Raw genomic sequence first — 26,001 nt, forward strand, 5'->3', positions numbered from 1 at the left:
TACAAGACAAATAATTCAAACAAAATTTCCTTATAAATGGTGTCATTCTCCTTGGAGGTGTTTAGGGATTCAAATTCCCGCAGAATTAAAAGACTTAATCAGCTGCAATCTACAAACACTTTTTAAAGAGACTAAAAACCAAATGAGGCAGTGGAGTTCGATGAAATTCTCATGGGCTGATACTTAGCATCATCAGAAGCATACTTCTACCAAAGTTCTTATTCCTTCTACGTGCCTTACCCATTCAAATCATGAGGAAAGAGCTAACCAACTGGCAGACTGCGTTTCTTCAATTCTTTTGGGACTATAAAACACCTAGAATCAGTTTTACAACATTGAAACGCTCAATAAAAAATGGAGGTATGGATTTTCCAGACCTAGTCATATTATGAAGCCATACAATTATCATCTCTAGTACGGATTCTAACAACAGACAACCCACCACGATGGCAACATATTGAAGAGCACATCTGTGACTCAACACCCCTGGGCTGTCATATGGCAGAAACCCAAAGACAGACATGAAAATATTTCATTAAACTAATTCTTGGCTGCAGCTTTGGAGGTCTGGGACAGAAGAAGACAACTGCTACTACCAGACAACTCCAGTCTATCCTCATTTCTCAACCAAGAATGGTTCATCCCGGGAAAAGAAACAAAAGCCTTTCAAAGTTGGAAACAAGCTGGACTAACTTGTTTACTAGATCTCACAGAAAAAGGCATTCCTCTTACAAAAGCAGAGATAGAAGAGAAAATCGGAGAGCAAATTCCCTGGTTCCGATACTTACAAGTTCAGCATTTATTAAGAGAAAAACTCCTGAATGAGAAATCTCCCACGCAATTTACAGACTTCGAACGACTAATCAAACACAAGACAAATGACATCAAAGGACTAATCTCCAAACTCTACAAAATCTGAAACAACCAGTATTAAAATCACAACTTCAATGGCAGAAGGACTGTCAGAACAGAATTCAATTAGAACACTGGACAGATATTTGGTCATCACCAAGTCTCTCCTCCAAGATCTTTAATATTAAACTAAATACTTTCAAAACACTAAATCGATGGTATTTTACACCTGCACGTTTAAATAAGATCAACCCAAAGCATACCAAAAACTGCTGGAAAGGATGTAGCCAAATAGGCGACTTTCTACATTGCTAGTGGGCCTGCCCATACATTCAAGCCTTCTGGTCCCAAATCCTGGCACAAATTACCATCATCATACATTATGACTTAACTGCACTCCCTGAGACGGTCCTGCTGGATGTTCTCCCGGAAACCTGTGAAAGAAAAACACAAAATATATTAATTTCAATTCTACTAGCAATAGCTAGAATAAGATTCTATCACAGCAGGGGTGGCTGTCTTACAGGGCAGGTAAAACTTTCTGTAGGCAAAGTTATTTTTCATTTACTGTATGGTATTGAAATATGGGGTTGGAAAGACAAAATACTCATTAGCCTGGAAACAATTCAAGACCTTTAAAAAAGAAAAGATGTATTTTAGCATCAACAAAAGGGACACCAGCAGCTTTGCTACAGACAGAACTTGACTTCCCTTCGATCTGGTCTCATGCCTATTTAGCAATTTTAAAATCATGGGGGGGGAATCAAATAATAAATAGTGGTTCATTCAGTAAACCTAACGATCATTAGGGTTGCCAGGTCCCTACCTTTTGGTGGTGAGGGGCTCCTGGGTCCTCTGCAGTATCTTCAGGTACATGCCATCATGATGTCACCTGGAAGTGACATAATCATGCTAGCATGTCAAGGGGGGGCACTCTAGTATTTGGCAAAAAACTCTATGGTCACCATAGTGCCCAGCATGATGGCACCACCTCTGGTTGACATCATTGCGCCGGGCATGTCAGGTGCCATGAAGCTCTTTGGGAATGGGGCTTCCCTGCTGGCCAGGTGGCCAGTGAGCAGATTGAGGCTCCCAAAATTGGGGGAAAACCCACCCCCATTGGGGGGATGGCAACCCTAGCTATCAACTATTGCAAAGTAAGGACAAATATTGTTCTGAATTTCTTAATAATATTATCTTCCGCTATACCATTCAAGATGATCTACTTCACCCCTTAGGGAATAACTCTGATTTGTGGGAATGGGTATACAAAGGGGATAATTTAATTGACAATTCGCTAATTATCCAGACAAGGTTTGCTCCATGGTACAAATTCATTAAAAAAGACCATTTTAGAGCCCCTTACTTGGTTGACGTAAAAGCATATAATCTTAAAACAGCATTTACTTTGTTGCACTTCTAAAAAATGCCAACCAAGCTACTCACTGGACGATATTCCAAAAAAACAAAGAAACAATGCATCTGTATAACTGGAAGTTCAGTAAAAGACCTTGTCCACTATGTTTCGGCCTATCCTTTATATTTGGAGCCCAGGAATAAGTTCCTGGCTAGGATCCTAACTACTCTACATTTTCTTTCTGATTTTGACAAACTAGCTTATATATATCTGATGTGGATTCCTCTGTCTCCTACAAGATGGCACTTTTTGCCATGGCCGCTAGGAAGATTAGAGCAACTGTGGTTCCCAAGAAAGTATCTAATAGAATTGAATTGTAATTTTTGGGTTTGATTGAGAATTAAGAAATGTTAAATATGCCTTTAATTGTAGAATTTTAAAATCTTTTGGATGTAAATGTGTTTTAACTTGTAAAGGCCAATGGCCACATACAATTAAAAAACTTACTACTATTACTACCTCCCAACTAGGGTTGCCAGCTCTGGCTTGGGAAATTCCTGGAGATATGGGCATAGTACCTGGGAAGACCAAAGTTTGGGGAGGAACAGGAGTGCAGCATTAATATGATGTCACTCTAGGATTCCCACATCTGTCGCTGTTTCCTCTTCGGGAGCTGATTTCTGAACTCTAGAGATCAATTGTAATTCCAGGATGGAGAACACCAGTCCCTCCCACCTTAAGGACTGTAACCCTACCGCCAGCTCAGGTTGAGGCTATTACATCATGCCCTGCAATTACCCCCTCCATTCCTGTTTTTTGTGTTGTTTTCTTGCTTGGCACAAAGCCTGATGAAAGAATCTGGTTTTTTTTTAATTTAAATTTTTATTAATTTTTAATTTTACAACATTGTTTTCAACAACAATAAACACACAAGAAGGTAACCAGGGGGGTTGTACACTTACATAACAGATCTAACATATCCTATCACAAGAGTATCTGCTTGGCCCTAATACAGGTATGGTGTTACTGCTGCATATTTATTTGGACTGTGTAGTCTCGAAAACATGAAATTGAGCAAACTTCAGAGGACGGCCGAAGACAGGAAGGCCTGACGTGATCTGGTCCATGGGGTCGCGAAGAGTCGGACTCGACTGTGCTACTGAACAACAACAAAAAATGTCAAAAACATAATCCATTTGTTTAACTGCCCATCATATGGCTTCCAACCTCGGGGGGGGGGTCTGGAGATGTCCTGGAGTTACAACTGACCTCCAGATGACAGCGACCAGTTCCCTAAGGGTGGATTCTGTGGTATTATACTCTGCTGAGGTCCCTCTCCTCTCCCAACCCAGCTGTCCCCAGACTCCACCCCCAACTCTCCAGGGGCAGCAGGATAGCAGAAATTATGCTCTTTGTAGTGCTTTGCTTTCAAGTCGTGAGGATCTTTCCTACTTTAAAAATATGGCTAGAAGAAAGCATGGTTTAACTTTCCATATTGCCTGAGCAATACCTTTCTCTAAAATCTGTTGTTTTCGTATAATGCTCTGAAATGCTGTGGAAGCTGGATACTTCCCAGTCCTGTACTGAATATGCATTTTTTCTAGTTTTTAATTCCCCCCTCCTCGTAAAGATATGTAAAAGGCAGGAGGAGGGGATTGGATTGTGCTGGAAGGCTCTTTAGATTGTGATATGAAAAAAACAAACACCACCCTCCACTTCATCCAAAAAAAATTGTCTATGAATCTAAGATATTTCTCATACATACATGCGGACATGTATGTATGAGATCAAAAATATCTGCTCCCCTCTAAATTAGTGGTCTTTGGTAACTAAATTGACTTTAAACCTCGGTGTGATGATCTTACAAAGACATTTAATTAATTCTATTCTGCTACAAACTAATTTATGACTTTGTGTTTATTTTAAAAAAAGGAACATACAAACCAGTAGGAGACAAGGTAATGAATAATTCTACCTTCTTTCATGCGCCTGTCTCACACTCCACTACAGTGAGGATGGCAGGGGGATTATGAAAGGAGTGGCTTTTGATGTATGAAATGTGGGTATTTTCTCATACTGAGCAGTATCTGACTGGTATAAACACATAATCAGGCCCTCTAGGAAATGCTTAATTAGTGCAGTAAACATCCGCTTATTAATTGCTGTTACATTTGTCTTTGTTTTCCTGGGTTCTTTTTCCATGAGAACTGACTTGGCACAGCATATAGGAAAAATCTGTGCATGTGTATGTTTGTAGCAAATCAAGAAAATTTGTTTGATAAAATCAAGAGGCTGCAATTGAATCCAGTGTGGTTTTCCAAAATCATTGAAAGTAACCTTTTCCTTTTGAAGATTGTTGGTAGGTAACCATGTCAATCTGTAGTAGTAGAACAAAATTCGAGTCCAGTGGTGGTGGAAATGCCATCAAGTAATGGCTGACTTTTCCATTGCATGCCTCCACATCATGACTGGTGTTTCTTGGAGATCTCCCATCCAAATACTAGCCAGGGATGACCCTGGTTAGCTTCCAAGATCTGACAAGATCTGGCTACCTTGGGCTATCTAGGTCAGATCCAGTAATAGCACCTTAAAGACAAATTTTTCCGGGGTATAAACTAGCTGAGTATTCAACATTGGCAAAACTAATTATATAAACAGAAGACCATTGAAAGAATTTCAGCAGAAATGGCAACCTTACTGGTCATATTATAGGAATAGCTAATTTTTTTAAAAGAAATTAATTTTTAAAAAAATTTTAAAATCTGAGTATCATATTAAAAGTGATGAAGATATTGATTATAGTTCTAAATATTTAAATATTTAGTAATATTTAAATATTTAGTAAGAATAAAACTTAGATTTTGACAAACGATCAAGACACTAGCCAGGTTTTAATGATGATTTAATTTTAACACTCTTAAAGATGTAATCTTTCTTATTGTTTTTTTAAAATATATTTTATTATTTTCATTATATATAATACAAACAAACAATAAATCTTAACCATAACTATTAACATTAAACCATAAACTAGGTGGCCGTTAAAAAAAGATTACAAATACGGAGTGAACGGTGTTTCCTTTTGAAATGCAAATAAACTAAAAACAGGTAAGTATTTCTTTATATTTTACAGGCATTTTGCAACGAAGAGGAGAACTCTCACCATGTATATAGTCCAAGAAAGGTAACCATTTGGTCAGCAAGTTCGTGGTAAGTCCTTTTTCTTCAATCCTTTGTATGGTATCTGATATTTTGTCCATGGTTAGTAGTTCCCATAGCTTAGTAAACCAACGTTCAATAGGGATTGGTTTGGAGTCTTTCCAACTAAATGCTATTAAAGTCTTGGCTGCTGAAAGCATGGTGGAAATCAATTCTTGTTGAATTCTGGGAACCGTAGTATCCGTCCATAAATCTAGCAAAATTTGTTTTGGGGCTTTTTAAATCTCATACCCTGTTATTTCCTTTATATACCAAAGTATTTTCTCCCAAAAATTTTTAACTACACCACACTCCCACCAACAATGTATAAAAGAACCATGTTCACCACATTTCCGCCAACACAAATTTGACTAAGTGTGAGAGATATGGTGTATTTTGCTTGGAGCATTATACCATCTCATCATCAATTTAAATGCCTGCAGTCTTATAGGAATAGATCTAGATGTCAAAGATTTTAAATGTCGTTCAAAAGTTGTAAGAGGGCGACATAAGCACTTATCTAAACAATATAAAGAATGAAGTTGATGGTATTCTAGCCATGGTAAATGAAATGCATGCTTTTGTTCTAGGTATTCTCTGCACGCCATACTCGGTCCTTGTTGCACATCCACAAAACGAGTAAGTCCTTTTTGTTTCCATAATTTAAAAGTATGTGCTGGGATAAACCACGATTGTTCTAGAAACGTGGTCATCGGGGAGGGAGAGGGTGCCAATAACTTCCTTCTTTTATCCCAAGTCTTAAAAATAATATTTAAAAATGTGTTATGATCAATATCCCTAGGTCTCTGGGATGGAAGTTCCCATAGAAGACCTTGGAAGTTACATCTTTTCAAATACGTGTTTTCAATGTACTTCCAATCACTAATTTGAGTTATATAATTTCAAAAGGCCTACCAAAATAATTGTCTCATGATAAAGAACCAAATCTGGTAATGCTAATCCACCTTTATAAGTGGGTTTTTTCAATGTATTGTATAGGGAAGAGATTGCTAATATGAGTTGATACCAAAATGGTATCTATACAGGTATGCACATCATGTTTTGCAGAATAAAATGTATAATCTTTCTTTTGTTTATGTCTTAATCTCCATAGATCACTTAATTGAAATTGTGTTAATAATGAGGGCAATTGGGAGTTGTAGTCTGCAATAGGCTTATCAAATGCAAATTTCCCATTTTTAGGCTTGGATCTATCTAAAAAATAATTTGCTATACAATTAAAGTCTCCCCCAATAATATAGGGATCTGTACTAAAATCAGACAGCTTTGTAAGAGTATCTTTTAAAAATTCTATTTGGCCTACATTTGGGGCATAAATGGAAACTAATGTCAATTTTTCACCATTTAGGGTTCCTTTTAAAAACATTTATCTACCCGTAGGGCTTTTACATACTTCTTCCACAATATATCTAACGTGTCTCTTAATTAGTATGGCTACTCCCCTAGATTTCGAAGAGCCAGCCGCTAAATATTGTTGAGTAAATTTAGGGGAAGTAAAAACCTTTTCTTGTTTTCTATGAAGGTGTGTTTCTTGTAGGAATATAATTTCAGCTCCTTGTTGTAACAAAGCAGTACAAACCCGTCTTTTTTTAATTACATTATTCAATCCTCTGCAATTCACAGAGGCAAATTTCAGTCTGTTACTATTCATTTAAATGAACAAAAGGTCCAGTTATTCGAAGCTCTAAAGCAAAAAATATAGCTGTGCATATAATAAAAATAATTGGTACCCTCCATGGTGTATGGAATTTACATCGCCGTCTGGAACCCGAGTCAAAGTCATTTAAAATCCACTGGAACCACTGTTTCAGCCTACATACACTAAAACATAGAACTTAAAGCTTATGTAAAGAAATATAAAGGTAAACCAACAAAAACCAATACAACTGAAACACATGTGGATCTAATAACATAGTTCCACAGTCCCTTCCTTCTAGGGATAGAAATTCATAATTTCTTAGAATACTTAATACAAAAACTTACTACACCTAAATGTGCAGTACAAAGAACACAATAAATGGGTAAAATATTTATAGCCCCTCCTCCCTCCCCTTTTTATAAAGGATAAATATATATTAATGTATATATAGCCTCCTATACTTATAAGGGAAGAACAGTCATTATCAGATTAACAACAGGTAATCTTTTCCAAGATGGGTTCAGACTTTATAATTAAGTTCATCTTGTGCGGCGTTTTTTAGGTCTTTTCCAGCTGAATGCAGTGTTGGGTTTCATAGGCCAGTCTTCATGGGCCCCGGTCACACGGAGCAGTAGCCACGCTACAGGGACGGAAAATAGGCGGAGTTTCAGGGCGCGATCTTACGACACATCTGGGAAGCATAGTGCTCCCGTGGCTCAACCGAGGCTTCCTGCCGAAGATGCGTGGCAAAAAACTAGTACCTCGGAGGTACTAGTTTCCGGAAACCACGGGGCAAGGGCGGGCGTGTGATCACGTTTCCAGTGGAATCCCGTGGCATCCGGTGCCCACCCATGCCCCGTCGCGAAAAGTTTTTTTTAGTCTCCACAGGATGCGCACCAGCACGCAATCGTGCATGCGCATGAAGAGGAAAGCGAAAGTTCCGAAAACAAAGGTCCATACTTCCGCCGCATGTTGCATGCACAGAAACGCAACCCATGCCCGACAGTCGCTATGAAGCGCACGTCAAAAACCCATTACCGACCGTCCCCACACCGACTGTTGACCACGGTGACCCGTCCGCCACAAGCAGCAACCCCCCCTGTCACCCGTGGGAGGGGAAGGGCGCCTGGGGTGTATGGTCCCACGTGGCGGCGGCCGGAGACTCTGGACTTTCTGGACCTGTGGGGAGATAGGGCAGTCCAGACCACTCTAAGACAGTCCCACAGGAACATAGACAGAGGGATGGCCACCCGAGGCCATCAGCGGACCGCAGAAGAGTGCCGTGCGAAAGCCAAGGACATGCGTCTCAAATATAAAAAGATCCTGACTCAGAATGCAAGCTCCAGTGGTAGCAGATACACATGCCCCTTCTATGAGGAGCTCAACCGATTCCTCCACACGGAGAGGCAGATATGGACAGCAGACCTACTGCAGACGTCTGAGCCGCTCCCAGCCCCAAGCCGCCTCTGGGGGGCCCTCCACCTCCTCACAGCAGCCATCCCTGGATCTGTTCCCTGATGACTCACAGGAGACAGGGGAGCCACGGACATCCAGCAGCAGCCAGGCAGATAGGTGTTACAGCAGCAGCCCACAGGTACTGGGGCAGTGCGTGCTAGTATCCCAGGTCCAACGAGGGACACATAGCAGCCAGCACACCACCCCAAGACAGCTCCCATCCCACCCACCTGCTCTCACCTGGGGTCATGCCACCAGCCCTGGGGAAACCCCCCACCCTTCGCACATGGGTGCCATCAGTGGCTGGGCAATGAGGGGAACCCAGGAAGCAGCATCCCCATGGGGTGCCACAGTAGATCAAGTACAAGAGGACAGCTCCCACCAGCAGGCACAGCCATCACATAGATGGCCAAAGCACCTCACAGACGTATAGGGCAACAACATGCCAAAATAGCCCACCACACCACAGGGCCAGGGGCATGATACCAGTGAGCCATACTCGGTCCTTGTTGCACATCCACAAAACGAGTAAGTCCTTTTTGTTTCCATAATTTAAAAGTATGTGCTGGGATAAACCACGATTGTTCTAGAAACGTGGTCATCGGGGAGGGAGAGGGTGCCAATAACTTCCTTCTTTTATCCCAAGTCTTAAAAATAATATTAGCAGCACAAGGTGCCAGCACAGGAAAGCTGGATAGGGAGGAAGGCAACCAAAGCATCCCTAGCAGTACAGCACACTACAGGAATACTCATAACTACCCCTGTACTCTTCCCCCCAGGCTCCGACTCCCATTGTGCAACCCAGGAACCAAGCAGTGACGACGAGGAGAGTGATGGCGGCGAGAGGGCAATGGCAGCAGCAAGCTCCCAGGGTAAGTCACTAGGGTGTGGTCCGACCATAATTTAACTCCTATATCAATTATAGGGAAGAGATTGCTAATATGAGTTGATACCAAAATGGTATCTTTGCAGGACACCATGATAGCCGCCCATTCCTGGCATGGGGCACCAGGGCCCATTGTCCCCACACCACAGGAACACCAGAGGGATCACAGGATGACGATGAGGGGGAAGCAGAACCAGTGGAGGCTGGCCAACGAGATCCAGAACGTGAGTGGTGGCATGGGAGGTGGGACCGCATGGCATCATGGAAGTTGCATGCTGGCTGAGCCACCAGAGAGATGTGCGTCTTGCCACTACTCCCCAGGCCTGCCACCAGACGTCAATATGGGAGACCTCACGGCTGCCGAGAGGGCAGCACTCATCACCAGCAGGAGGAGGCGGGTCTCGGCCCTACAACGTGTCAGAGAACATCTTGCTGCCCAGAGCAGGGAGCAGAGCAGACAGGACAGGAGGGCAGAACAGAGGCAGCATGAGGAAGTTCTGGCACAGCTGCAGGCCGCCACTGCAGATGACCGAGAGGACCAGAGATGTGTCCACTCCATGGACACATCCACCAATTCCATGGTGGAGCTGACACATTCTATTACCCTGCTGGTGGAGACCATCCGTATCCGTGGCCAGCCCCCACAGGCAGCCCCCGGCCCCGTAGCCACGACGCCCCCCGCAGCCCAGCCCCCGCAGGCAGGTCGCGGCTCCGTGGGCAGGGGTAGTTGTAGTCTGCAATAGGATTATCAAATGCAAATTTCCCATTTTTAGCCGCGGCTCCATGGGTAGGGGGGTGCCACAGCCCAGCCCCCACAGGCAGGCTGCGGCTTTGTGGGCAGGGGGCATGCCGCAACCCAGCCCCCGCAGCCAGACCTCACGGACGCCAACAGCCAGGCATCTAGTGACAGTGGGAGGCCAGGCAGGAAAAAGAAGAAGACAGAGCACTACACCCCTCCACAGTAGGGTGCACAGGGTCACCAGGTGCAAGCAGTGGTGGTGGGCGTCCCCTCCCACACCGCTGTGCCCACCCCTCCCAAACCATCCAGGAGTATAATGCCCCATACAAGGTGTCTGCCACATGACTGACCCTGTACCGAGCTGGGGACAGTCAGATGCTTCTATGGGGACATCAAATGGATTGCCACTGTGGCCCCCAAGGGTGGCAGCTGTGTGGGACCATCCAGGGGAGCCGTGCAGGGACCAGCTCCCCAGTACCTCCCGAGGGGAGGTCACGCAGGGACCATCTGGCCACCCTCGCCCACCAGCTCCCACAGTGGAAGTCCCCCCCATGTGTACAGTTGCCATGCGAAATAAAAGTGCCTTAAACTACAGCTGCATATGTGTCTTTCCAGCAATCCATGGGGGGAAGGAGGGGGGAAGGAGGGCCCACAGACCACACGGAGACCACATGTAAACAAAATAACTTTATAACAACCAGAAACACACACCAAACAACAAATGCAACACATATAACTAGTCGGAACTCTCCCCATCCCCCTCAACACCCCTGTCCTCGGCCTGCGCTGGGTCCAGTGGGATGGCCTGATGTGGCCCCTCCGCCTCCTCCGAGCTCATCCCCTCTGTCTCTGCCTCAGACAGGCTCTCCCCCGATGTCTCCCCCTCCCCCTCCCTTTCCAAGGCCCCCCCTCATCGGGCTGTTGGCGGCGGTGGTGGCTGGGCCCTCCTTCGCTCCCGCTCCTCCCTGCGCTGTTCCTGGAGGACCCCATCCAGCCTCATCTCGATGAGGAGCCGCCAGAGCTCCGCCAGCTGGTGGTCATGCCATTTGACTGTGGGCAAGACAGGACATGGACCACCACATCAGTGGCATAACCTCAGGGATCACCAGGCAGAAGCCCAGACACAGTCACCTGGAACACCAATCAAAGCCAACCACGCACACCGTGCAAACGGAACCCTGGGCCCAGGGGTCACACCACGACACCCAAGTCCCAGCCATCACCAGCCAGCTGGTGGACGACCCACCCCTGGCTGTGTTGTACCCACCTGCCACGCGTAGGTCTCTGAGTGCCGCCTCTATGGCATCGAGCCTCTGGCCCAGCACTCCCCCCACTCGAGGCGCTGAGGGCCCAGGGCATTGCCCCTCCCCTGCAAGGACAGAACACCCAATCATGCACCAACCCTGTGCTGGTGACGCCGAGGGCCCAGGCCATGGCCCCTCCCCTGCAGGGACAACGCACCCAGTCATGCACCAACAATGTGGCCACCACCAGGTCCACAGGGGGGTTAACCTACCTGGATCGATTTCAGGGGCTGAGCTGATGACCACGGCGGACCCAGCCGTGGCCACTGCTGCCTCCTCCCCTGCCTGGTCACCTGCTGGAAACAACACAGCTGTCACGAGAAACATCTGACCATGGGAGGCTCCATTGCCACCGCGGCCCACTGAGGGGGGACCCTTGGGAACACTGTTGTGGCCCCTGTGACACACAGGTCCTGTGTCCATCTGTGTGGACATGGGCAAGGGGTGCTGATGGGCCCAGTGGTCCTCCTCTGAGCACCAGCGCACCCTGGCTGGCCACCTGCCACGTCGCCAGACCACAGTCCCCAGGGGCTGTGGCCAGAACCAGCGCACAGTCGGCATGGCTGACCCTGATACAACCTGCCAGGGATGCTCCCATGGCCCCAGCACACCCCATGTCCCCCCCACACAGACCACCCGCATATGTTGGCCCACCCTACAGCCCCCACTCACCTGCCTCAGGCCCTCCACCAGGGGGCGGGGAATCCAGCAGGGAGCTCACCACCACTGGTTCTATGGGGACAGGAGGTGAGCACACATGAGGCAGATGTGCAACTTTGCCCATGCATGTCACACACCTGGTGGCACAGGTTTCTTGGCTCCTTCGGCCCTCTGGCCCAGGCACCCATGTGGGCTGACCTGTCGAGGAGGTGACCACCCAAGGCCACTGGGCCAGTCTTGGGGCCATCCCACCAGGTGGTGGCTGACACATGGGCCATGTTCCATGCCCTGCACTGCACTAGCCACTGAGCATGCCACCCTCCAGAACATACCTTGCTCCCCTGGGTGCCGGGCTGGCTTGAGGGCTGCTGCTTCTGGCGCCTCAACAGCAGGGGAGGGCAGCCTGACCCGCCTCGCATGTGGACGCCCTGAGGGTGAGAGAACAAAGCAGGAGGTGGCACATTCCCTGACCATGGGAACACCGCCATGCCCAGGGTGGGGTGTACTCACTGTAGGGGGTGCGATGGCGCCATCTGGGCCACCCGCCCTGCTGCCAAAGGGCGCGTAGCAGGTGGAATCTGGGAGGGCGCTCCCCCCATGGAGGGATGCCCTCCCAGTCCTCCAGCGCCTCGAAAAAGGGGGCCTTTTCCCTTTTAAATTTCATGCGGCATTGGCTTGCTGTCCTACGGAAACCGTGGACCTCGGCGAAAACGCTGAGTGTCTCGAGGTGGGTTGAGGGCATCACCCTCGGACCCGCCTCGAGGTCGTGGAATGTCCTGAGGAGGCACTCCACCTCCTCCGGGAGCCACAGGATGCCCTTGCTGGGGAATGCCATGGCTCAAAGTGCTGGCTGGGTGGGCAACGCGGAATGCGCATGCCCCTTTCTGCGTTGTGTCGTCTTTCGCAGGTGCGCAAGTCGACACGCGTGCATGCGTGGTGGAGCGTTTCTCTGAATCTCTCTGTGCACACTTCCCGTTGGTGTGGGGTGGGTGGGCTGGACGGGTCGAACAGCTCCCGGTAGGCCTTTACTGCAGGGGCGCAGCGGATATGTTTGCTCTAGGGGCTGGTGGGTCCAAGTGAGTGGGCAGACATCAGCGAGTGGGGTCTGGTGCAGCTTCCCATTTAGGCTCGTGTCCACCAGAAAGGTAGTGGCGAGGATGTCAGGGGGCCTTGATTCTGCTAGCGTCTCCTGGGTCGCCTCCAGAGCAATGTGTTCAAGGCCTCACGCACCGGCTCGCCTGCAGCGTCTGCCATCTGTGGGTCTGGGTCAAGGGTGGCTGCCTCTGAGTCCGAAAGTGCCCTTTGTTCCTCCTCGGTGAACACTTCTGGGACCGCATGCCCACGGTCCTTGCACACATTGTGCAGAATGCAACAGGCAGCGACGACCGGCTGGACGTTCCTCAGCTCCACTGGCACCTGCAGTAGCAGGCACCGCCACCGTGCCTTCAGGCGGCCGAAGGTGTGCTCGACCACATTGCGCACCCTGCTACGCACCTTGTTGAAGTGCGCCCGCTGTACATTGAGGTGGCCTTTGTAGGGAGGGATGAGCCAACGTCTCAGGGGGTATGCTGCATCCACCAGTATGAGTGGCGGCACCGGGACCCCCTCGATTGTGCGGGTGGGGTTACCAGGCACGTAGAGTCCCGCATCCATCCTGGCCATGATGTGGGCATCACAGCAGGACGTGGGCATCGCGACTTTGGCCACTTTGGCCAACAACGATGTCCACGAAACAACCCACTTTGTCCACGGTGCCCTGCAGGAGTACTGAGGTGTAGTTCTTGCGGTTCATGTAGTACTGGGCAAGGTGGACAGGTACTCGCACACGAATGTGGCATCCATCCATTGCGGCAACCCACTGCGGGAAACCCTTGGAGGCGAAGGACCTTATCACCTGTAATTGACACACAGAGAGTGACGGGTCTCGCACCCTCTTGGGGCCTGGCGTGGGGGAAGGGCGCCTCCCGTGGAGCTGGCTCTCTATCTCCCTGCCAGTTACCGCTGCCCCATGTTCCTGGTTGCTGGCCCATCGGGCCCCGTCCCGCCTCCCTCCCCCTCCCCTCCTGTCCGCACCCTGTCTGGGTTCCGTAGGTACACCACTCTCCAGTGGAGCTCCTCTGTGATGGCCCGTGTAATCTCCATCGCTATGCCGGCCACGGTGGACCGCGCGAGGCCAAACTGCTGTCCGATGGTTCTGTAGGACATGATATTGGCCATCCACCACACACCGACTGCGACACGTTCCTCCACTGACACAGGTTCACGCATCACTGTACACTGTCGCTGCAGTCTATCCCGGAGGGCATCCACCAGCCACATGAATGTTGGCCTGCGAATACATGGATGTGGATATTCCATGCCCATGTCACGCCAGCACCCCTCTCCCTCCGCCAAATGGCTGCTGGGAGAGGGCCACACTGGCGATCGTGGCTGCAGTGTCGATTGTGCCCAGCATGCCATGGGCGCGCGGCTGGTACTGACATACGACCTCCGCTGGTACTGACATACGACCTGGAAATCCTGAAGTGCTCGAGCCACTGCTCCTCGCCCCAGACATTAGTGAAGAAGGTTGCCCACCATTCCGTGGCTCTTGGGTACACCCAGCAGTGTCGGTTTGGATACTCAACGGAGAGACGGAGTAGCTGGAGCGTCTCCCTTCTTCTGCGGGTCTTCCACCGCCTGCTGCGCCGTCAACGGCTGGCTAGCTGTGTGGCGGCCATGGCATTCCTCCATCTCCTGGCCGCACCTATGGCCCCCTCCCACTGTAGCCAGGCTTGCTGCCTCTGGAGGGTCGCTATGGCCACTGTCGCACAGGCGGTTAGGGCGGATGTGATGAGGGAGCCCGCCTCCCCCTGCATCGCCTGTCCATCGGAGCTCTATTGGGGTCTGGTGGCGTCTGTCGCCCTCTCCGTTGGACCCACCACCCCACTTCCGCATTCCCGTGATGGACGGCCGGCCACAGCCGGTTTCCATTTGCGTGCATGTGCGGGGTTTTGCTCATCCGATTCATGTGCATGCGCGAAGTTCGATTACAAAAAACCCCGGTTTGCCATGGAAGCGGCGCCGAGCGATTGCTGGTGTGATCGCGCCACGCCGCTTCTTTGCCGCGCTGCAGGATGGTCGTGTGATTGGCACCTCCCCCATGACCACGGAACCTCGGTGAGTCCTTGAGGGGAGGTATGATCGTGCAACCGCACATTATTTTGCTCCGAGGCAAACAGCCATGCTTCCCCCCCGCATTTTCCGGCCCGTGTGACCTTCTTGTGATGTCACTTCTGGGAGATCTAAATGTAAAGCTTTCAATAGAATAATGCCAGAGTCTAAGTCAGTAGCATATAAAATGTGTTCTTGAAACACAACTTGCAATTTATGGTAAGAAATCCATTTGTACTTGATGTTGGCTTTTGATAAAGTTGTGGTAATGTGTTTAAGTTGGCACGTTTTGAGTAAGGTTTCTTGTGCCAAGTCCTGCATCACCAATATCTTGTGCTCTTTATACATGATAAAACCACTTCTTCTTGCTAAAGTCATTATTGCCTGTTTTGTTCTTAAGCTGGTAAATCTCACTAGGATATCTCTTGGCCATGCTCTAGGTTGGCGTTGTACTGGGGGCCCCATCCTGTAAGCATAATCTAGCAATGGAGCAATTCCTGGTTCTGTTTGCATAGCACTTGCGAGCCACAAGGCTATGAATATTGGGAGCTCTGTGTTTTGTTCCTCTTTCTCCGGAAATCCTCTAAATTTGAGGTTGTGAACACGAAGTTGGTTATCCATTGCAATCAATTTTTCTGTGGCCCAGTCTTCCCTTTTTAATAAAACTTGGTGTCCTCTTGTGCTGCTAGCCCCACTTCTAAGGCTGAGTCAGCCATTTGTGCCACTTTATCTAAGGATTTTTGGAAGTCTGCAAACTGATCTACAAGTGGCTTGATGATATCTGCAGTAACAGCTGCCATATTTTTTTCCAGTTCCTGTATTGTAGTGATAAATTCTTTCCTTGTTAGTGCTACCCCTTCGGGAGGGAGATCACCCGGCCCGGCCGCCATTGTGCTATTTGCCGTGTTTTTGGGCCCTGGAGCTACAGGGGTCTGCTGGGGCGAGAAAAAGGTTGACACCGACCTCGTCTTTGCGCCCTTGGCTGCTCCGGAGGATTTCAAAGTTCTTCCCATGCCCGGGTGAGAAAATCCTCATGGTTTGGAGGCTATTATAGCTGATAAGGGGAGGTTAGTGGAGGAGTTCCGGTTTCAGGCGTCCATTAACCATTGCGTGACACCACGCCCCCCTCTAATCTTTCTTATTGTTAATAGATTTTCGCTAACATTAGGAAAGTTCCTGTTTATTCTTTTAAATACCGAACCTATCCCAAAACACTGTAATATTGATGTTTTATTGTCTGCTTCTATATTTGAAATATGTATTCTTACTAAGACATTCTATTTTTACTTGTTGTATGTAACAACCCATACTATTTGATAAATTTGATGAATCTATATTTTCTCCTACCACCTCTTCCCTTTTGTACCCAACTTCTTTTTTTAGAAAATAAAATAATCATGAAAATTTTCCTGGGGTCTATGCTTTCATGAATCAGAGCTCACAGGATCTGATGAAATGAGCTTTGGCTCATGAAAACTTATACCCTGGAAAATTTTGCTGGTCTTTAAGGTGCGACTGGACTTAGATTTTGTTTCCTTTTTGAAACGGCAGAAGTTGTTAAGCTACTCTGGAAGAGAATCCAATCAAAGGCAAGCAGCCAGAGAATAACACTGATGTTCGTATTGGATCAAATGTTAAAATATCAATTGCCTTGGAAGCACAGAAGCTTTACACAGGTCCCCCGATCCTCCATGTTTCCCGGTTAAGGGGAAAATGCTGTTCAAACAAATCACAAGGAGGATCTCATTCCAATGGTAAGAAGAGAAACAAATTTTACTTACAAAAATAAAGTCACATCTTACACAACATATTCATGTAGGCACATTTAACTTATTGTGAAGAGATCAACTTCAAAAAAGGTGAATGTGCTACAGCTCCAAGCCCAGGTAAGAGAGAAAGAAGAAGAGAGATCTTATATAAGATGACAACAGAAAGCAAGCAAGGGCGGAAGAGGCTCAGCATTTAATCAATGAGAGGGCGGGGCCAACTGCCAAGTATGCCTCAGTGAGATAATTCTTTTAACCCTTTTTCTCTCAGATCCTCTTTCCTGCGGAGTTACAATATCCAACAGTTAGATGGTGGCTACCAAGTACAAATTGAGTTCATGCCATTTTTCTAAAGTGATAGAAAGCAAGATTAAGAGGAAACTGCATTCCCTTTTTAAAGTTCCCTGTTAATATTTCAGACATTATCTTCCCTTTACTAGTCCTACATTTACACTACAATTATCACCTTCACTATTGCCAAGAAAATGAAGACAACAAAAATGAAGAACAGTTAAAATAATAATCAGAGGACAGCAGAGTATCTATCTTGTACGTATCAGTAAGGGTTGCCAGCTATCCTGACCCTTGAGTACAGGGTCCTGTCCTAGAATACAGGCTTAATGGGATGCTATTTGCCAAGTTATGTTATTTTACCTTCATGCCTTGACAAGATTCAGTTGCCTATTTCCAGGACAAGGCATTTTTCACCAGGCTTCTTAGCAACTGTAAACAGAGAAGACCATAGCTGGGACACTTTTCCTGACGGTAACCTCCAATGACTAAAGTAGGATTCTTTTTAGGATTGATATCTTGGAATGCTTCAGATGTGGAAGTAGCCTGCAAGCATATGATTAGCCTGGAGATTATTCAAGGGATTAACTACATGTTATTTGTAAACCCAACAGTGTTTGGATCCTGTAGAAAATTTCTGCTAACGGAAGGAGGGGAGATTTTCAGCTATTCTCCCCCTTCCACTGCAGTGGTTTCCCACTCTGGGAGCAACACTTCAGGCACTTTTTTGGCTGTGAGGTGGTCTGCCGGTGGAACTTCCTGTGAGGAGGTTGTGTTCTGCAGGTGGAACTTCCACTGGTTAGTGGAGATGTCCTGTGGAATCCAAGTCATAGCTATTTCAGAAAGAAAAGAAAAATAACTTCAGGAGAAAAGAATTGGAATGGAGCAGGGGTTTCCCGCCTGCTTTTTCTTGACTCAAAATTCTACCAACTGTACCAAGTGCCAAGGCTGCCAACAGCCAGCATGGGCCCCCAGACAGAGATTCCCTTTGGGACTCCCTCACACGTTTAAAGGTACACCGTTTTAAGAAGGAAAGGGTGTGTGAAAGAATTTAAAAGGGTGGAAGCAAGCCCCATTGAAAGTGGGATTAACTTGTCCTTTCTCTCTCTCTCTCACTCTCACTCTCTCCCTCCCTCCTCATGGCAAACCAGGGAAACAGAAGAGAGAAAGAGGGAGCAACCATGCATGCTCACCGAAACCTATTAGGAATCCAGATTCTCACATATTATCCTTAACTGGAAAACCCGAGCGTGGCCTTTACATGTGGTATAATTTCAAGTCAAGCAAAGGGTTAAAGGGAATGTTGCTGGATTTCTAGAGTGACTTCTGGCTGTTGCTGCAGCTCTGAGATTTAAGTTACTAGCCCAGACCAATATGGTGCCATGCTGAATGTCCCCTTCATCAGAATGAAAATGAAACAGGCGGATTACCTGGCTTCTCGGCCCCCCAAAGCAACCCACACCAGGAATTTTGTACCCGTAGTTCTCTTCCTCAGGCGCCTTGCAAGTGCCTTTCCTACACTCAAGGCTAAAATATGTGAAATACGAAACTATCCCCTTAACAAATGTTGTCTTCATTTCCTCCAAACATCCAGCTGTACAGAATGCTGAACGAATTGGATTTTGGTATCATTCAGGAGTGTTTGTCTTATGTTAGAGTTGATGAAAAACAGATTGACACATACATATATGCACTGTGATGGAGAGAGTTTTATTTCTTGAGCCTGCCTATGCAGGCAAGGTGGGATATAAATTGAAATAAATAAATAAATAAAATTTCTCCTTGCTGATAAGGAACCAGTAGTCTTCAACAAGGTTGCCCTTTTTGCCTTGGCTGTCAAGAACATTCAATCCAAGTTAGCATACAAAGACTAGGCCAGCAAAATGCTATTCTTTTCTATAGCCAGCTGGACGAATATCTAAAGGACCACTTTTATTAAATGAATTTTAATTGTTACAGAAACACAACTTTTAACAGGGTATGGTAGCAATCCAGTTTTGTTTCATTTACCCATTATTTGACATTTGTTCTTGTTTGTAATGACCTTTGGCTCTAAGCAATAAAATTGCCCTATACCAGAAAAAAAATCTCTGTCTGTCTGTCTGTCTGCCTGCCTGCCTGCCTGTCTGTCTGTCTGACTGACTCTGGATGGAAGGAAGGAGGGAGGGAGGGAGGGAGGGAGGGAGGCGTGGTATGGCCAGATCTTGTGGGATCTCAGAAGGTAAACAGGGCAGGCTCTGGTTAGTACTTGGATGGGGAGCTCCAAGGAAAACTGCAGAGGAAGGCAATGGCAAACCACTTCTGTTTCTCACTTGCCTTGAAAGCCCCTTGAAGTGGTCACCATAAGCCAGCTGTGACTTGACAGCACTTCATACAGACACACAGACACACACACTATATTTACATGGTTGTACGCAGAAGGTCCCCAGTTCAATTTCTGGCAGTTAAAAGGTAATATGAAAGACCTCTACCCAAGGTCCTGTGGAGCTGTTGCCCATCAGAGCAGACAACGAGCTCCCTCTCTCCTGGCTTTCCACAAACTATGCAAAACTGAACTATTCAGGAAGTCTTTTCTGCACAGATAATAGGGCTGCACTACTGCTCCGCACAAAATGGTTTTACGGACTTGCTTGGATAAATGATTAGGGACCATTGGTCTATACTGTTGTGTTCAGCTTATTGTAAGTAGGATCCTATTTATGCAATTCCTGTACCCCTTAATGTGTCCTGTGAATACTTATGCTGTGCTTCAGTTCTTTCTGGGCGCTCCAGACTTCTAAAATCCTAATGCATTGGCTACTGAATGTCCCATATTTCTCTGATTGTACTGGCTCACTATGTGTAATCGGCCCTGACTCCCAGTGATAACATTAAAAAATAAATTAATTAAATGGTGGACTAATGGTCTGACTCTGTTGTAAGGCCATGTGTGTAATTCATGTGACCCCACGGTAATGATTAAAGCCATATTATGAATATAGGTATCTGGCCACAGCCTTTTGCTTGCTAATTATTAAACAAAGAGTCAGAAACAAAGACATTTTAGTTTTAAGAACGGGTATGACGAAGTAACAGCATTATTCATTATATTTCTGCATTAGGTCATACCTCATTGACACCCACTCCTTTGTGAGGGGAGAGCATGTTGCTCTCTGTGAATCCAGAAGACATTTTTCTTCAAGCAAGATTAATTGAAGTTTTTTTTAAAAAGTCATGGGAGATCTTGACGGTGGATCTTCCACATCACATCTAAGCTGACCTTTATACTCCATCCTTGAAGGGAGGCTTTCATGAGGCTGTGCTTCCAAATGATGCCATCTGTTTTTCCCAATGATAGATTTTCGGCTCCTTCCCCTGAGCAAGATGTCTTTCTAGGCAGCCCAAATACAACAGGGTAGATGAATATTGTTTAGAATACTTGCCATTGTATGATGGCCAAAGATTTCTGTTGAAGTTGGTGGGGTCCTTCAGTGAGTTTGCTGCCTGTTATCAGATAAAGATAAATGTCAGCCACAGAATATTTTGATTTGCTGATGTGGTTTATAACCTTCAGTACTAATCCGTGTAATCAGTTGCCATTTCCTGTGTTGGTAATCACTTGATCAAAATGCTATGCTTTAATCTAACTGTAGTTACAGTTTACTCTTGCCGTAGTTTTATCTAACTAATTCTATGTTTATATGAATATATTATTTGTGTTGGGAAAGGATAACGGTGTTTTTAGGATCACAGACTTATCCACTAGAATGGGGCAATGAGATTCTAAATTATATTATGGGAAGGAAGGGGCAGATATATGGCAATCAATTGAGCTGGGAAAGAAAACTGATCTCTAGTCTTAGGTCATGGTCACACATGCGAGATAATGCACAGGGGAAGCGAGGCTATTTACCCCGGAGAAAATTGACCCACAGTTGTGTGATCACACAGTTCCTTGAAGCTGTGGGCATAGCCCGCCACTGCGTGATTAGATGCAATTGTGGGTGAGTTGGGGTTTTTTTTTGCTGTTTGTTTTCGATTTGTTTAAATGGAGGATCAATGAATCGCATCTCCACACTGAGGGATTCCTACAGCAGTATGCGATGATGTGCATAATGAGAAGGGAAAAAAAACAATGGCACAGAGTTGGGATGGCCTAATCAGACCATCCCGACACCATGAGAACGCGCTGGAGCAATCACAAAGGGCCCGTAGCAACCCGTTTGCTAGTGGACTTTCCCCAGTGTCTTTTAACTCCGCTTCTTTGGCAGAGCGAAACGGGTTGCCAATGGGTGCAGGATGCTTGCCAGATGTTCCTGTGTGATCACACCCGTAAAATCCGCACAGCATTCGTGCCTATCGCACGGCTAATTCTGCGTGTGATCGGGACCTTAGTTGCACTGATACTGGCTAAACTGTCAAATGTCCTTGATGGATTATTATTGGCTTTCCTTTGGTGGGCTAACCTCCTTTAATCCAGACTTTTGAAGTTATTGGTCAAGATTCAAGAATGAGTTTGGAGAGAAACTCTGAGAGGGCACCTTAAATTATGACTGGCTTCAGGAAGAAACTCCTAGGCTACAGAAAAGTCCATAAATATGTTATCTTGGGTGGCAGTTTGCATCAAGTCTTAGGGAATGGGGCATAGACCCTGTCAGCAGGTATCAGCACTTTGGAACCATTCGCAGAAGTCATCGGAGTCATTCGCAGAAGGGGAATGTAGGCAGTAAGTGAATGTTAGCTAGCAAAATATTGTTTTCTTCCTGTATCTATGCTTTCTAGTACACTAGTAGTTCACTAAGTATCTATGCTTTCTAGTACACTTGTACCAGTGGAAGTACCTCCTGCTCACATAATGTAGATCCAATCCATAATTTATAAACATAGACCAACACAATAGTTATTTTAAAATATGCATTGCAAAGCACACATTGTCATAAACTTCACTTGGCTTCCAGCATCCTCCAGCTGCCTCACTCTACCCCATCACTTGGAGTGTGTAGTTATTAAAGTTTCATTATACCTATGATCTTTGGTTTGGTTTCTGAAGACTGCTTGAAATAAGAAGAAGATGAAAGAGGAGGAGGAGGAGATTGGATTTATACCCCACCCTTCACTCAGAGGCCCACTCACATTTCACTAAATACTAGTCTGCTTTGGCCTCCCCCTATGCTGTAAGCCAATGCGGAGAGACCACTCTGGACATCTTAGGCAGAAACAGAGGGAGAGGGAAGAAAGGGGGAGGGAAGCTGAGATAATCTTTTTCTCACCCTCATGCAAAACACATGAACACACACAGATTTCTGGTCTTCGAGGGAGCTAGAACCAGAATTTCCTGCCCTGTCTTTTGTTGTTTTTATGTGTATTTTGGCTTTGGTTTTAATTATTTAAATGTGTTTTTGTTTGCCTTTAATGGTTTTTAGGATGTGTTTTTATTTTTTTTATGCCTTTGTGATGGCAGAAAGGCTGAGTATAAATGCTGCAAATAAAAGAAATAAATGATCACAGACAAGAAAACGAATTATTTTGATGGTGGCAGCCAGTATCAAAGAAGATTGCCAAATAAATCCAATGTCTCAATCTACATTCCATTAATACTCCAGTATTGATGGCACCAGTAGTCGTGTACTCCTGGGCCTCTAAAGTGTGCATAGATAGATGTAACTACGATTAAGGGAGGGGGAAGGCCGATGAGATCAATATCAGTTGGAAACAGTGCAGATGGAGCCAAGCACAACATCTCAGAACAGCATGGGGGGGGGGGCAATTTCAGTTTAGATTCATGCTGCCTCAACCATAGGCCTGGTGGAACATCTCTGCTTTACAGGCCCTGCAGAACTGCATTAAGCTAATTAGTATCTTCTACCAGTTGCTTTTCATCTCTTCCACTAAACGGTTATGGAAGAATGACAGAAAATGTATTTTTACCTGATCCTTTACTAGGGTTGGCAGGTCCCTACCTCTGCCCGGCGGGGGCCTTGAGGCTCCTTTCCTGGATGTTTACATGCACGCTGTGATAATCCAACCCGGAAGTGATGTCATCATACTAGGCATGTCACGAAGGGACACTCTAGCATTCAGCCAAAAACTCTATGGTCACCATAGAGTTTTTGACTGAATGCTAGAGCGTCTCCCCCTGCAACATGGAGGCAGGGCTTCTTCCACTGGCCAGCTGGCTGTCAGGCAGTTCAGGTGACCATAGAGGTTTTGGCTGAATGCTAGTGTCCCCTCGTGACATGCCTAGTCTGATGTCTTGTTTATATCCATTGATTTTGTGTGGGGGGGTGCACACCCACATTTTGTTGCAGAAATCTGACAGAGGGTTGATGCTATGCTTTGCAAGTTGCTAGAAATCTGGGAAACTGAAAACAACATGTCCTCAAAGACAGACTCCATATATGCAAAATCCATTGGAATAAATGAGCCCCTTACTTAACTGGAAGTGCGCAGTGTTTTCCATCTGCAGACTGGGCGATTACTCCATTTCAGGCCTCCTGACTCCCATGGAACCATCTGGCATGTGGTGTTTTGTGCAAATAGATGAGGATTCCTGCTACACAACAGCCTGCGAAAGTCAAAGCGCTGATATTTAGCACTCAGTTTCACATCTGTGTGCAAAGCCGTAACAAAACTTCATCCCTTCCCCAAATTATTATGTAAATCAAATTTCCTTTTCTCTGGGAAAATCAGTTGGGACTGCAATAATGGAGTTAGTAGCATGAGAGGAAAAAAGAATCAACACCCACATTTGGAGTTATTAACCACAACCAATAATTTCAATGTCATTTTGATAATTATGAACTTACTTCATTTGCTGCTTTCATAGGGGTGGTGGAATTGATTGCTTATCTGGTCCGGAAGAACCTGGAGGCTCTTGCTGTGTAGCACAGGTGAGCAGAGGTGAAGTGCAGATTTCCTGTAACTGTTGTAACCAAATAGTTCAGAACACCACAGGAAAAGCTATATATGTACTTCAGTACACACTAGAGAAACTTTGTCTAGTATTTTGACTTCAGTTTATGGCACACTTGCCTGAAAGGTAGGTTGTGGGAAAGCAGTGCAATCTCCTGCCTGGAGATTGGTAACCCAAAAGTATTTGTGTGCTAAGAGAAGTCTGGTGACTGCCTAATCTACGCAGTCAGTTAGCCTTGAGAGAGGTGGAGTGACTGAGATAAGAGAACTTGCCTACATTCCTTAGTTTATGTGTCATGCCTAGGATGATGTAATGTATGAAAGGGAGGGGGAAAGGAGGAGATGAATTTTGAATAAATACAGCTGGTGAGTGAGAGGGGAGAGATTCATTCATTCGGAGCTTCCTTCATTCATTCAGTCAGCTTTCTGCAGAAGCTGTTTGTCTCGTGTCATCTTTGCATTGCCTGCACCCCCACACCCCAAGGAGCAGCACCACAGTAGGTCACCATAGTTTGGCTGTAATTGCTGCCCCCTCCCACTATGAAATTCACATGTGGCCTTCACCCTGTCTCTTGGTCTAACCTACCTTGCAGAGGACAAATTCTTCAGGGGTTGAAAAGTACGCAAACAGAGAGTGATTTCAGCAAAGCGTACTTTATTCGATCAGGAACAAGACGACTTTGGCTGGCTCGCAGGCCGGCTTATATCCCCAAGAAACCGCCACCCAAAACACCCCCCCTACTTCCCTATATGTTATTTACAGTGGCTGAGAGTCCCATAGGCTCTTGGCCGGGAACCTAGCCCCCTGATTGGAGCAGGCTAGGATCCACATAGTCCATTGTCTCTTGGAGCGAAGCTCGACGGTTGTCTCTGGACTTGTCTGGACTGGATACATTACACCCCTCCCCCCTCGGTCTGCAATGCACCCACAAAGTCCTTCAGGTGGGCTGGTACCTTCCTGGTGTGGGTAGAGCGGCGAGGCTCTGGGACTGCTGCAGTTTCTACCCTGGGAGACCTTGGAGGCAACCTGGCCGGGAGAGGCGCCAGGGGCGGCAGTGCCAGCGTTCCCGGGGCTCCTGAAGAGGAGTCTCGGGTTCAACCAAGGGTAGAGTCTGGGGGTCCGCCACTGGGAGTTGGGCTTGGGGTGAGGTCTCTGGAACCTCGGCCATGTCCAAGTCCTTGGGGTCCAATGGCATCGTCCGGCGGCGTAGCTGGTCGATGTGCCGGTGTAGGACTTCACTGTCCTCACAAGAGACCTCATACGTTCTGGGGCCCTTAACTCATATGACTTGTGCCGGGATCCTGGTGGGCCCCCAGGCGTAGTTCCGTGCGTACACGGGATCTTCCAGAAAGAAACCCCTGGCTGCCTCGTGCGTCTCCATGCCCAGTGCCTCTGCCAGTGCCCGGTTGGGATGCAGCCAATCCAACCGGGTTGTCAGGCGGCGGCCAAGAAGTAGCTCTGCCAGACTACGCCCCATAGTGGTGTGAGGCGCCGTTCGCTGGCTGAAAAGGAAAGCCGCCAGTTTATAATCCCAGTCTGGGGAGTCCAAGCAGCGGAGGGCGTCCTTTGTGGTACTGACCATGTGCTTGGCCTGGCTGTTGGTGGCAGGGTGGAACGGGGCAGCCCGGACGTGGTGGATCCCATAGTAGCTCATGAATTCCTGGAACTCCGCTGATGTGAATGCCATCCCGTTGTCCGTGACCAGTGTGTTGGGGATTCCCTGGGTGCTGAAGATCCACCACATCGCCCGGATGGCCGCCTTCGAGGAGGTGAAGGGCACGGAAACTA

At 46.9% G+C, this 26,001-nt stretch overlaps 1 protein-coding gene across 1 annotated transcript in view; it reads left to right on the plus strand.

Moving 5' to 3' along the window:
- Positions 1 to 10,151, plus strand: part of LOC107107889 (uncharacterized protein K02A2.6-like) — a gene marked incomplete at its 5' end in the record, with an annotated part of 22,604 nt that extends 12,453 nt beyond the window's left edge. Inside the window, 2 exons of the mRNA XM_015408252.1 lie at positions 9,302 to 9,394; positions 9,495 to 10,151. Of these exons, the coding sequence (XP_015263738.1) occupies positions 9,302 to 9,394; positions 9,495 to 10,151 (750 nt within the window). The remainder of the gene's footprint in view (positions 1 to 9,301; positions 9,395 to 9,494) is intronic.
- Between the last annotated feature and the right edge of the window lie 15,850 nt (positions 10,152 to 26,001).

This window comes from Gekko japonicus, unplaced genomic scaffold (genome assembly GCF_001447785.1).
Source record: "Gekko japonicus isolate JY-2015 unplaced genomic scaffold, Gekko_japonicus_V1.1 scaffold227, whole genome shotgun sequence".
NCBI classification, from domain to species: domain Eukaryota; kingdom Metazoa; phylum Chordata; class Lepidosauria; order Squamata; family Gekkonidae; genus Gekko; species Gekko japonicus.